This window comes from Schistocerca gregaria, chromosome 2 (genome assembly GCF_023897955.1).
Source record: "Schistocerca gregaria isolate iqSchGreg1 chromosome 2, iqSchGreg1.2, whole genome shotgun sequence".
NCBI classification, from domain to species: domain Eukaryota; kingdom Metazoa; phylum Arthropoda; class Insecta; order Orthoptera; family Acrididae; genus Schistocerca; species Schistocerca gregaria.
This window is the reverse complement of record NC_064921.1, coordinates 317,140,866-317,155,043: the sequence shown is the minus strand read 5'-3', so window position 1 is coordinate 317,155,043 and position 14,178 is coordinate 317,140,866. Positions and strand designations below refer to the sequence as shown.

Sequence of the window (14,178 nt, the reverse complement as noted above, 5' to 3'; positions counted from 1 at the left end):
GATCACCTCTAACAAACTGCCATTCACTCGAAACTGTATGAGAACACATGACAACTGGAATGGCCAAATATCCGAACTGTGTGCCGCATTCTTCTGGACCTCTAGCTGAATACTCTGAAGTTAACTGGACACATTATGTGTGGGAGATTATATTTCTATGGACAACCAGAATGAGTACGCTCAATTTCCAAATCTCAAGTGTTTGTAGTGGCTTGCACAATGACCTAAATATTTGGCAATAAAAACTGATTAACAGCTGTGTCTTTTGCCCTAAACAATGAACAGCTGGGAACAGCATTATGCTAGTAAGCAGGACCAGACAATATATTTAGCTAAATTTCTATTATTACACATGAGAAATATGAGTAATTTTCAAGAACTTAGTTGCCACTGCCACATTGTTGCACCTCAATGTGTATCTGTGTGCAGTTCATTTTAACATCAATGAAGGTATACAGCTCTTTACTAATAACATGTACTTTCATTTCAATTTGCTACAGTGAACTAAAAATATGGAGCACAGTCAGTGCCTCTAATATCTGCAATTTAGAGGAAAAAATCTCAATTGTTATTACTTGCAAAAAACATTTTGTATTAATAGCAAAAGTCATAATTAATAAATGCCAATTTTCCTTTATTATGAATATGTTACAATCCCATTAGGATGCAAATTCACTGAGTGAAATGAAACAACATATGATAAGACAATTTTAAAATAAACACAGCTCCCATTTAAATGCAGTGAGAAAAATTTAGGTTGAGTGGAAATATGCTATATGCACAAATTACTGAACACTGTCTGACATACAGATTGCTAAGTAAGTATATACAAGATTGAAAGCAGATGCTACAACATTTTTTTTTTTTTAAATTCTCTTTCACACACTCAAAGATTCGTGCTACATTATAAAAACTGAATACCTTTCACAAGTTGCAGAAAACGCCTGTAGTTTTTGGGGCTGCTGACACGAGCAAGATAGGGCTTTGAAATATCTTGAAATGTTACTTTGACATTATGTGGCTTTTTCTGAAACTCCGTTTCCACACTACACGACTCTGTTTCCAGGGATGATTCATCATGTTCATCAACAATACAGAAAGTACTTGAATCTACATCATCTGGCCAATTATGATCAAAACTTGGTGTTCCCGATCCTGATATGTATGCGTAGTAGCAATCTTCTTCATATTCGAGGGACTGAGGCTCATCATCCATATCTTTGGTAGTTTAAAACATTATAATGTGTTTAAATAATATTCATTTGGATACTACCAATTTAATCAGTGGTTCTCTGTCTATAACCTGCAACTGCATTTACTATGTAATCTGCGATGTTTTATTTATAAATTCACTTACTGGCAATTTCAGCCAAACAAGCTGTGTGTCAACTTTTTTGATTTTGTACTTCTGCAAATAAACTAAGTTCCTTTGGAAATGTGTGTGACGTTTTAAATCTAAGGAAATGAAAATGGGCACACATTACTAGTTTGTGGCATAAGCATTAAGCTAATCCATTATAGTTTATCATATTACATTATATGGGAATTACTCTGTTACGCTTGATTCAAGATGAGCAGTTAAAAAAAACTTTTTTTTAACATACATGCTTCACTGGGGAAAGTCGTTTCATGGCTTAGAAAAATGGACCTCAAGAATAATAAATCACGGAATCTTGGCTTAAGCTCCGACTGAAAACTGGGGGAGAAGCAGAGTTCTGACTGAACCAATTAAAGTTCAACGCCTATAGCTGCACAATTGTTAATAAAATTTGTCAATGTTGGATCAAACACGGTCTGCTGAACATTTTAGAAAGCGGAAATATCATTCAGTGAGCTGATAGTCCTGATCTATTTAATGTCAACAGCATCTTTACATCAAGACCACCGAACTGGGTCGCAATATTTTTTGCTCTATGTTCCGTATTTGTGCCTCTGTCGTGACAAACACTCAAGTAGCTTCACTGCAAGTGATATATTCGCAACGATGTAAAGCGATAACAAGACTAATTTCCAGAGGCCGAGCTATCCCTCCATACGAAATGTATCATCACTGGTGCATAGTGAATTTCAACAGTTCACACGCAAGTGCTATGTAAAACACTTTAAAAGGAAAATCGTTTACTATGCGGCGTTGACACCTAGTGCTGAGCGCCTGTCAGACCGGACTCCGCATTGAATGCCACGTGTAACGGTACACAACGGCACAGACCACACGCGCACTATTCGCAGGTAAAACAAGACTGACCCGGCACGCTGGATCCAGCTGTCTGGCATTCTCCTCCCACGTTTCTTTTTCTCCAGCTAGCAGCCGCTACGTCACCACACAGGTATTCCGCCCCGCCAGCAACTCAACTCTCAATTCGCCCTTGCGTACCCAAACTATTGGAAGTAGTTTTGCTGTAAGAGATTTTTAATGGTGTCCTTTCTGCGTTTCTAACCACCTTCTCTACACAAATTCTGAAAGACACCGTAACCAGGACTGACTTATCCGCGTCAAATGAGGCATAAATGTTGCAAGCAAACGCATTTTTTCTTTTTTTTTTCGTTACGCTGACCCATTGTGCGTTTACATTTTTCCACGAGGCAAGCGCTGTTTCCTCCCTCCAGTCACAGGTACACAATTTACTGCGAAGGCGTTATAATTTATGGGAGTCAACAACAAATTAGTGTGTGTACGATTTTGTACATAAAGTAGAGCGGTCATCAATCAATATTATTCGACCACCACAGGCATTGTCTTGTTGGAGGTGATAGATGGTTGTCTCCCTTCGACATGACCGACCCAGTCATTTATAGGGAGACTACAGTTTAATCCTCGTACTACCGAGGTTTTTTCTCGCTGAGTATCAAATCGCTCTGAGCACTATGGGACTTAACGTCTGAGATCAGCGACCTAGAACTTAGAACTATTTAAACCTAACCAACCTAAGGACATCACGCACATCCATGCCCGAGACAGGATTCGAACGTGCGACCGTAGCGGTCGCGCGGTTCCAGACTGTAGCGCCTAGAACCGCTCGGCCACTCCAGCCGGCCTCGCTGAGTATCACTGAGGTGATACAGACCCCATGGAATATACACCGAATACATTGGCAGTATTTTAATGGTGTAACAAACACGTTCATTACAGTTCTTCAAACTAACAATGATTCTATTTTAATGAACATTAAACTCAAGAAACAAAAGTAAATTTAGGTTGGGGTCCTACTGGCCGCAGTGGTACTCAGTGCAAAAACCATGAATAAATTTAGTGTGTTGTAAACATAAAAATATATGAAACATCAGTGGGTGCAGTAAATGAATGTAATATTTTGCAAATAATAGTTTTGAGAACACGGGAGGTATGTATTTCCAATGTGCTTGTGGGGTCATACTGACCACAGTGGCATTAGGAGCGTTAACGTGGATTCAGCCCTCTAAGTGCACTCAGCGATTTGATACGTAAGTTTATAGTATAATTTCTGCCTACAGGTTCATGTTTTAGTCTCTGGTTGTATGATCTGCAAGTACTGACAGATTCTGAGGGTCGTGCAATAAGTAAAGCCCCACATTTTTTCCTCACAACATATTTATTGTTAAGAGTCAGAATTTGGTGACAGTATATCAACATGTCTCGTCCCTCTCCGATTTTCTAGGTAGTCTCCATCACGTGCTATGGCCGTAGGCCAACGTTGTGGAAGAAAATGTACTCCCTGCTGGTAAAAGCTGTAGTCCTGTACGTGTAGCCATGTTTTCACTGCATGACTAACACACTCGTCATCTTCAAAGTGTGTTCCCTGTAAAGAATTTTTAAGCGGTCCAAAGAGATGAAAGTCCGAGGGTGACAGGTCTGACTGAAGGGTGGCTGGGGCAATGGTGTCCAGCCCTATGTGGCGATGTGTTCCCTGGTTCTCAGACCTGGTTGTGGGCATGAATTATCGTGTTGGAGCAAGATTTCAGCTGGATTCTTGTCTGATCGAATACATCGGAAACGATTCGTGAGTTTATTCAAAGTCTTCACGTATACCTCTGAATTTATGGCTGACTATTGGCATCACACCCACGAGAATGACGCCATCACAATCCCAGAAGACTGTCAGCATGACTTTTCCGGCAGAAGGGGTCGTCTTGAATTTCTTCTTTTGTGGTGAATGAGGATGATGTCACTCCATGGACTGCCTTTTTGTTTCCGGCGCAAAGTGGTGCACCCAGCTTTCGTCCCCTGTAGCGATCCGTGACAAAAAGGCTTATCTCTAGGTCTCAAAATGCTCCAACAATTCACATGAAATGGCCTTTCTTTGAATCTTGTGGTCCGCCATGAGCATTCGGGGAACCCATCGTGAGCACCTCTTTGAATATGCGAGAGTATCATTGCAGACGCACTTCCAATGCTGACCGACAACTTAGAGCCATTGTCGAGTTGTGATGCGCCGATTGGCACGAATAATGGCAAACGCACGATTCAGCATGTCTGAAGCAGTGGCTGTAACAGGACGTTCCGAGTGTGGCTGATCATGGAGCTCTGTTTCTGCATTTCCTGAGGCTTTAACGTCCTTTACCCATCGCCCAACCGTAGTCCTAGGAACTGTAACATCGCCATACACTGCAAACAAACGTTTGCAGATGTTCAGCACGGTTTCTATTTCTACACACAAGAATTCAATAACAGCAAGCCGCTTGTAACATGAGTCGGATGTAGACCCATTTTGACACTACTACGGCTCTGCCACCTGCCAGAACGGTTAGGAACTTCACCGGCGCACAGAACATCAAATGTTAAGCACCAACAAGGACGTTTGTTCATTAATGGCTTTAAAAAAAAAAACGTGGGGAATTATTTATTGAACGACACTCGTATGCTGTTCCGCTGGTGATATCTGTGCTGTTGCCGGTGTTGACGGCGATGCTGTACGTGATGCTATTCCTTTCGCTGCTGCTGTTAGGGGTGGGGGTGGACGATTGATGCGCATGCTGTTTGGGAATAGTTGCTACGATAATGTCGTCAGCCACAAATGCAATACATAAGCCAGCTCCTTCCGGTACTTGCTATTGTTCTTTCTAAGAACTCACTATTACTGTGGCGTCGATGTAGTAATAATATTAGCTGTGAGGACGGGTCGTGGGTCGTGCTTGGGAAGCTGTCGGTAGAGTACTTGCCCGCCAAAGGGAAAGAAATGGCGTTAAAGTCTCGGTCCAGGACACAGTTTTGATCTGGCACGAAGTTTCAATATACTAGATGCTTCCATGTCGTAGACTGGCTATGGGCCATCATGACATGAGGTATTACTTCATTAGATGCATCTTATTCGACTAGAATATAAAGACGTTTTCTGTAATTTGTGAAACGAATTCACTTTGTACAATGTAGCATAAGACGTTTGCAATAAAATGTCGTTAAAAATGCCCTGCAACGTCTGCTCCAATTTTTATCTGTGCACAGGAACAGTACGTAATATATGGATGTAACATGTCCTAGAGTGTGTTCTTTTCATCGAAGGAAAGAATAGATACGTTATCTACGGGTTTGAAACAGTTCTGCTCCAAGTGTTAAGTTGGCAACCTAATCTCAAATAAACTAAAGTTATTTTGTTGCACGTGATGACAAGGAAATTTCATCTGAATCAGACGCACAAGGAAGGTTAAATGGGATGCTATTCCGAAGAATGCAGCATGAAGAAACCAGGTCTCAACTGCTGTTCTTTAGCATCCACAGATTGAACATTCCACGCTAATATTGTTTAAGGTACCGTCAAGGTTTTTTTTATTAACTTAACACATATGATGAAACCGGTGTTGATTCTTATCTGATAATTTGCTTAACTCCGAGGGATGGTAACACCGGTTGTGGAAGGTTCTGCTAATTTGAACAGTCTCATTCTAGCTTTAATCCCTTTACAATTCAGCGCTTTCAGTTTGACTAATCGCAGTAGCAGTTGCTTTAAAAGTTACTAGTGTTAAAGAGTAATTGTTTATGATCGGTTCGACACTTATAAGCACCATGGTGAAGTGGTAAACCACTAGCGTACTGAAACAGAAGTTCACTGAACTGTTGGTTCCACATGACCCCTGGAAGGGGGGGGGGGGGGGGGGTAGGGAGGCTGACGAAAGGCAATGTGTTAGTCGGAATGGGCCTGCCTGTTAGATTTCAACTTAACCTTTACAACGACGAGACAGCAACATTTAAATCAACAAACACACTCTGCAAACCACTGGAGTGCAGTGCATGGTAGAGGCTGATTAGCCAGGTACATGTTAGAGTTTCTTCTGCTTATAATATCTTACGGAGCTCGGGAAGAACGGCTGTTCAAAAGCCTCCGTACGAGCTATAATCAGTCTCATCTTTTCAGTCCCTACGGGAGTGATCGTAGAAGGATGAGGAATATCTCCAGATTCTTCACTTGATATCAGTTCTTCAATGCAAGAAAGCTTTCGTGATATACCTAACTGGTGGCATCTTCAAATGCCTCCCAACTTACGTTTTTCAACATTTCCATGATTCTCGCCTGCGAGTCACACAAACCTGTGACCACTTTCGCCGCTTTTCTTTGTATACGTTCAATGTCCTCTGTTGGAATACTGCTTAAGCGTATCGGGCCAGGACTAAGATGGGACGCACTTGTGATTGGTGAATAGTCTCCTCTGCAGAACATTTGTGTTTTCTGGAGTACCCTGCCAATGAACCGTACTTAGACTGTCACCTGCCTTACCTATAATCGAGCCTTCGTGTCCAATCCATTTCATATACTATACTAAGTATTTGGATGGGCTGACATATTTTGTAGTTATAGGAGCAGCTCAATTTTCTAATTGCATATTATAGCGCAAAAATAAATAAATAAATTAGAAGTACTTGTTGCTTTCTTATCATCTAGGACAACATTAATTATTAACAAACTTTTCGGATGTGAAAATTTATTGTCCGACACACACACACACACACACACACACACACACACACACACACACACACACACACACACAGACAGAGAGAGAATTTCCTAACGAAAGTACCGGTTTCGGCCGACATCGGGCATTATCAGATAATAGAATAAATGCAATGGCTCATGCCCACCACTGCGGAACCCATATTTTCAGTGGTGGGAGTAGACCATAGCGTCTGTTGGAAACAGGTTAACAGCGAGAGAGAGAGAGAGAGAGAGAGAGAGAGAGAGAGAGAAAGAGAGAAAGAGAGAGAATTACAAGGTTTCACTGGACTCAGTTGGTTAATATTTATTGTAAACACATGCCGGTATCTTCTTACTTCGCCGGAAATCAGAAGTGTGTGTAGCGAAACAGAAGTCTCATGAACGAAATTCTCACTCTGCAGCGGAGTGTGCGCTCATATGAAACCTCTTGGCAGATTAAAACTGTGTGCGGGACCAAACTAACTCGTGACCATTGCCTATTGCAGGGTTAAGCCGTGTCTCCGCAATATCCTTTCGTCCAGGAGTGCTATCTTGCAAGTTTCGCAGGAGAGCTTCTGTGAAGTTTGGAAGGAAGGAGATGAGGTACTGGCGGAAATAAAGCTGAGAGGACGTGTCGTGAATCGTGCTTGGGTTGCTCAGTCGGTTGAGCACTTGCCCGCCATAGGCAAAGATCCCCGAGTTCGAATCTCGGTCCAGCACAGTTTTAATCTGGAAGTTTCAGAAGTCTCGTGATGAGATTGTTGGAAGGACGGAAGACGGACAGCAGTACTGAGAATGGCTATGATGTGGGGTCCGAGTGGGGCACAGTTAAATGGCGGGGGGGGGGGGGGGGGGGGGTGGTGGTGCCCCAGGGATCAGTGTTGTGGGCACACGTGTTCCTTATTTATACACTAAAGTGCCAAAGAAACTGGTGTAGGCATGCACCGACATCGCTGCGTCCGGAAAAAGATCCTGCAAGAACGGGACCAACGACGACTCAAGCGAATCGTTCAACATAACAGAAGTGCAACCCTTATGCAGATTTCAATGCTGTGTCATTAACAAGTGTCAGCTGATATGGGCTTGATGACTGCACGACACAAAGTTTTACGCCTCGCCTGGGCCGGTCAACACCGACAATGGACTGTTGATGACTGGAAACATGTTGCCTAGTCGGACGAGTCTCGTTTCAAATTGTATCGAACGGATGGACGTGTACGGGTATGGAGACAGCCTCATGAACCCACGGACTCTGCATGTCAGCAGTGGACAGTTCAAGCTGGTGGAGGCTCTGTAATGGTGTGGGGCGTGTGCAGTTAGAGTGATATGGCACCCCTGATACGTCTAGATACGACTGACAGATGACAGTACGTATGCATCCTGTCGGTCACTTGCACCCATTCATGTCAATTGTGCATTCAGACGTACTTCGGCAATTCCAGCAGGACAACGCGACACCCCACACATCCAGAATTGCTACAGAGTTGCTCCAGGAACACTGTTCTAGGTTTAAACACCTCCGCTAACCACCAAACTCCCTAGATATCAACATTACTGATCATATCTGGGACGCCTTGCAACGTACTGTTCAGGGGAGACCTCCATCCCCTCGTACGCTTACGGATTTATGAGCAGCCCTGTAGGATTAATGATGTCAATTCCTTCCAGCACTACTTCAGACATTAGTCGAGTCCATGCCACTTCGTGTTGCGGCACTTCTGCGTGCTCATGGGGGCCCTGACGATATTAGGCAGGTGTACCAGTTTCTTTGGCTGTTCAGTGTATAAATGATATGCCTTCTAGTATTATTGGTGATTCTAAACATTTTTTGCTGGCGACTCTAGCTTGGTAGTAAAGAACGTTTTGTGCAACGTTCTCACTGTTTCAAATAGCGGAGTTCAAGATATAATTTCATGGCTTGCAGTAAATAAACTAACGGTGAACCACAGTAACGCCCAGTTTTTACAGTTTCTAACCAGCAATTCAAACCTGTCGTTCTTATTACACATAATGTGCATATTATTTGTGAGTCTGTACAGTTCAAATTTCTCGGTGTTCAGACAGACAGTAAACTGTCGCGGAAAAACGACACACGCCCCACGCACGCACGCACGCACACCTTGGATCGTGCTTAAAGTCTTAATGCTGCCATTTTTACTATTAGAACAGTATCTGAAGTAAGTGATAGTTCGACGCGAATAGTAGTCTACTTTACTTATTTTCATTCGCTTATGACATATGGCATTACACTTTGGGTTAAATCTTCTCATTCTCAAAGGGTATTTTTGACTCAGAAACGGGCGGTTCGGGCAATAAGTTGTGTTAGGTTCGCGAACATCTGTTCATTACTCTGGATATTCTGGTACCGGTCTCTCAATATACTTATATCTTTTTTACAGTAGTGTCTTGTTAACAAATTTATCTTATTCCCAAGGAGCTCTCACTCAGTGAATTCTAGGCAGAAATCCAATCTGCATTTGGATCGCACCTGCACGTCTCTTGCATCGCAAGGCGTGCAGTATTCTACTGCATCCGTTTTCAATGAATTGCAACAAGAATTCAAGAATCTTAGCAGTGGTCCTCGTGCTTTCGAATCCAAACTGGTTTCCTCATCTGTCACTCCTATTTTGTCAAGGGGTTCCTCGAAAAATTAAGCTAATTCCTGAATTACATTGTTGATCGAGCTTGTGTAAACTTACAGCTCGTCTTGTTGTTGTTGTTGTTGTTGTTGTTGTTGTCTTCAGTCCTGAGACTAGTTTGATGCAGCTCTCCATGCTACTCTATCCTGTGCAAGCTGCTTCATCTCCCAGTACCTACTGCAGCCAACATTCTTCTGAATCTGCTTAGTGTAGTCATCTCATAGTCTCCCTTTACGATTTTTACCCTCTACGCTGCCCTCCAATACTAAATTTGTGATCCCTTGATGCCTCAGAACATGTCCTACCAACCGGTCCCTTCTTTTTGTCTAGTTGTACCACAAACTCCTCTTCTCCCCAATTCTATTCAATATCTCCTCATTAGTTATGTGATCTACCCATCTAATCTTCAGCATTCTTCTGTAGCACCACAATCCGAAAGCTTCTATTCTCTTCTTGTCCAAACTATTTATCGTCCATGTTTCACTTCCATACATGGCTACACTCCATACAAATACTTCCAGGAAAGACTTCCTGGCACTTAAATCTATACCCCATGTTAACAAATTTCTCTTCTTCAAAAACGCTTTCCTTGCCATTGCCAGTCAAGATTTTATATCCTCTCTACTTCAACCATCATCAGTTATTTTGCTCCCCAAATAGCAAAACTCCTTTACTACTTTAAGTGTCATTTCCTAATCTAATTCCCTCAGCATCACCCGACTTAAATTGACTACATTCCATTATCCTCGTTTTGCTTTTGTTGATGTTCATCTTGTATCCTCCTATCCGTTCAACTGCTCTCCCAAGTCCTTTCATGTCTCTGACAGAATTACGATGTCATCGCCCAACCTCAAACCTTTTATTTCTTCTCCATGGATTTTAATACCTGCTCCAAATTTTTCTTTTGTTTCCTTTACTGCTTGCTCAATATACAGATTGAATAACATTGGGGATAGGTTACAGCCCTGTCTCACTCCATTCCCAAGCACTGCTTCCCTTTCATGCCCCTCGACTCTTATGACTGCCATCTGGTTTCTGTACAAATTGTAAATAGCCTTACGCTCCCTGTATTTTACCCCTGCCACCTTTAGAATTTGAAAGAGTATTCAATTCAACATTGTCAAAAGGTTTCTCTAAGTCTACAAATGGTAGAAACATAGATTTGCCTTTTCTTAATCTTTCTTCTAAGATAAGTCGTAAGGTTAGTATTGGCTCACGTGTTCCAACATTTCTGCGGAATCCAAACTGATCTTCCGCAAGGTTCGCTTCTACCATTTTTTCCATCCGTCTGTAAAGAATTCGTGTTAGTATTTTGCAGCTGTGACTTATTAAACTGATAGTTCAGTAATTTTCACATCTGTTAACACCTGCTTTCTTTGGGATTGGAATTATTATATTCTTCTTGAAGTCTGAGGGTATTTCGCCTGTCTCATACATCTTGCTCACCAGATGGTACAGTTTTGTCATGACTGGCTCTCCCAAGGCCGTCAGTAGTTCCAATGGAATGTTGTCTACTCCCGGGGCCTTGTTTCGACTCAGGTCTTTCAGTGCTCTGTCAAACTCTTCCCGCAGTATTGTATCTCCCATTTCATCTTCATCTGCATCCTCTTCCATTTCCAGTACATCACCCTTGTATAAACCTTCTATATACTCCTTCCACCTCTCCGCCTTCCCTTCTTTGCTTAGAACTGGGTTTCCATCTGAGCTCTTGATATTCATACAAGCGGCTCTCTTTTCTCCAAAGGTTTCTTTAATTTTCCTGTAGGCAGTATCTATCTTACCCCTAGTGCGATAAGCCTCTACATCCTTACATTTGTCCTCTAGCCATCCCTGCTTAGCCATTTTGCACTTCCTGTCGATCTCATTTTTGAGACGTTTGTATTCCTTTTTGCCTGGTTCGTTTAATGCATTTTTATATTTTCTCCTTTCATCAATTAAATTCAATATTTCTTCTGTTACCCAAGGATTTCTAGCAGCCCTCGTCTTTGTACCTACTTTATCCTCTGCTGCCTTCACTACTACATCCCTCAGAGCTACCCATTCTTCTTCTACTGTATTTCTTTCCCCCCATTCCTGTCAATTGCTCCCTTATGCTCTCCCTCAAACTGTGTACAACCTCTGGTTTAGTCAGTTTATCCATGTCCCATCTCCTTAAATTCCCACCTTTTTGCAGTTTCTTCAGTTTTAATCTACAGGTCATAATCAATAGATTGCGGTCAGAGTCCACATCTGCCCCTGGAAAGGTCTTACAATTTAAAACCTGGTTCCTAAATCTCTGTCTTACCATTATATAATCTGATACCTTCTAGTATCACCATGCTTCTTCCATGTATACAGCCTTCTTTTATGATTCTTGAACCAAGTGTTAGCTATGATTAAGTTGTGCTCTGTGCAAAATTCTACCAGGCGGCTTCCTCTTTCATTTCTTTGCCCCAGTCCATATTCACCTACTACGTTTCCCTCTCTCCCTTTTCCTACTACCGAATTCCAGTCACCCATGACTATTAAATTTTTATCTCCCTTCACTATCTGAATAATTTCTTTCATTTGATCATACATTTCTTCAATTTCTTCGTCATCTGCAGAGCTAGTTGGCATATAAACTTGTACTACTGTAGTAGGTGTGGGCTTTGTGTCTATCTTGGCCACAATAATGTGTTCACTATGCTGTTTGCAGTAGCTTACCCGAACTATTTTTTTATTCATTATTAAACCTACTCCTGCATTACCCCTATTTGATTTTATGTTTATAACCCTGTATTCACCTGACCAAAAGTCTTTTTCCTCCTACCACCGAACTTCACTTATTCCCACTATATCTAACTTTAACCTATCCATTTCTCTTTTTAAAATTTTCTAACCTACCTGCCCGATTAAGTGATCTGACATTCCACGCTCAGATTCGTAGAATGCCAATTTTCTTTCTCCTGAAAACGACATCCTCTTGAGTAGTCCCCGCCCGGTTATCCGAATGGGGGAATATTTTACCTCTGGAACATTTTACCCAAGAGGACGCCCTCGGAAAAAATTACGGCCGTAGTTTCCCCTTGATTTCAGCCGTTCGCAGAACCAGCACACCAAGGCCGTTTTGGTTATTGTCACAAGGCCAGATCAGTCAATCATCCAGACTGTTGCCCCTGCAACTACTGAAAAGGCTGCTCCCCTCTTCAGGAACCACACGTTTGTCTGGCCTCTCAACAGATACCCCTCCGTTGTGGTTGCACCTACGGTACGGCTATCTGTTTCGCTGAGGCACGCAAGCCTCCCCACCAACGGCAAGGTCCATGATTCATGGGGGGAGGCAGCTTGTCTTTTAGGATTCATAAACATTTTATTTTATCTATTATTAATTTTCTGATGTAACTGCATGTACTGACACGTTCCATGACCATGGAGATTTGCTCCTCAGTTCTGTCCTACGTAACTAGGCGCGTAAAATAAAAGTTTAACGTCCTATTATGGACGACTTTACCATATACGGAACGGGACTGGTTGTGTAAAGAAACTTTTCTCGGACTAATTTATTTTCTGGAAGAATATTCAAATTCTTTGCCAAAACAGGCTCATATAGCATTATTCCATCAGTTCTCGAGGAACGAATAATTCGAGTGGTAAGATCTTTATCATCTTCAGCCTTTCTATTTTTGTATCTACATACTGTGCGAAGCTGGGACCACCGACCCAATTTATTTTTCTTCAGGTGAAATTACTCTACGACTACACCATCTCGCTCCAACTTTTTTTTTTTATAAAGAACGATATCGGACTCTTGCTTGAGAAGATGGTATTTCCAATGCTCTTCCAATCACCCAGATGTTGGTTTCTCGTGGCTTCACTAAATCTCTGAAGATAAATGTCAGGGTAATCCCGTTAAAAATCACGTGGCTTATGCCCTGTCCCAGTGAAACGATTTTGTTGTTGAAACGTCAAAACAGTCGTAAGATTTTACTATAATACGTACGAGAAATAATACGAAACGTGGTGGCGGTCGAATATTATAAAAAGGGAGAGTGTGTGGCAAATGAATGATGCACGCTTTATTAATGAAGTTATTTTTCACCCCGCTTGACATTTCAACAACAAAATCGTTACACGTTCAACAAACGGGTTTTTATAACCGTCTTAAGTCTTGCTCTTCTCGTATGAAGTGGCGCATGAAGTTACCACAAACAGACAAACTTCATCAGGGACTTAAAAGTCCCTCCAGTAAGAACTGATACACATACTAGTTCAGCGATTCATGCTTTGGAAAGAGATGTTGTCTTTTTCTCTATGCTTAGTCAGATTTTGTTTCGCTAATAAGGCACGCTTTCCTCTTGTTGCTCCGCCTTGCACGTATGATCCCTTTGTTGAAGCACAACTACCTTGCCAGCTTGTAACCTCCGTCGTGTGGCCATGAGATGTTCCCAACGAAACATTGTGAACGCTACAGGGCATAGTAACACGAATACTGAATCAGAGGTGAGCGTTCGAGATCAATAGAAAGAGGAATGATTTCACGGCTACCCGACAACAGGCAATACGAATCACCTAGAGACAAGTGATTTCAGATGTTATACACGAAAGTGTCTTAAGTCTCTACACTTTATGAACGCATATTAATAATAAAGCTGATAATATTTGTCTGTGGATGACGCGGTTATCAATGAGGGAAT

At 42.0% G+C, this 14,178-nt stretch overlaps 1 protein-coding gene across 3 annotated transcripts in view; it reads right to left on the bottom strand.

Moving 5' to 3' along the window:
* The window catches only part of LOC126336943 (tumor protein D54), an 80,543-nt gene that overhangs the window by 23,812 nt on the left and 42,553 nt on the right, over positions 1 to 14,178 (bottom strand). Inside the window, exon 1 of one of the 3 annotated variants that reach the window (XM_050001119.1) lies at positions 922 to 2,292. The exons of 1 other annotated variant lie outside the window; for it this stretch is intronic. In XM_050001119.1, coding sequence (XP_049857076.1) covers positions 922 to 1,216 — 295 coding nt within the window. In that variant the 5' untranslated portion in view covers positions 1,217 to 2,292. Of the gene's footprint in view, positions 1 to 921; positions 2,293 to 14,178 lie in introns of those variants that run through there. One more of the 3 variants, XM_050001120.1, reaches the window with a different exon arrangement.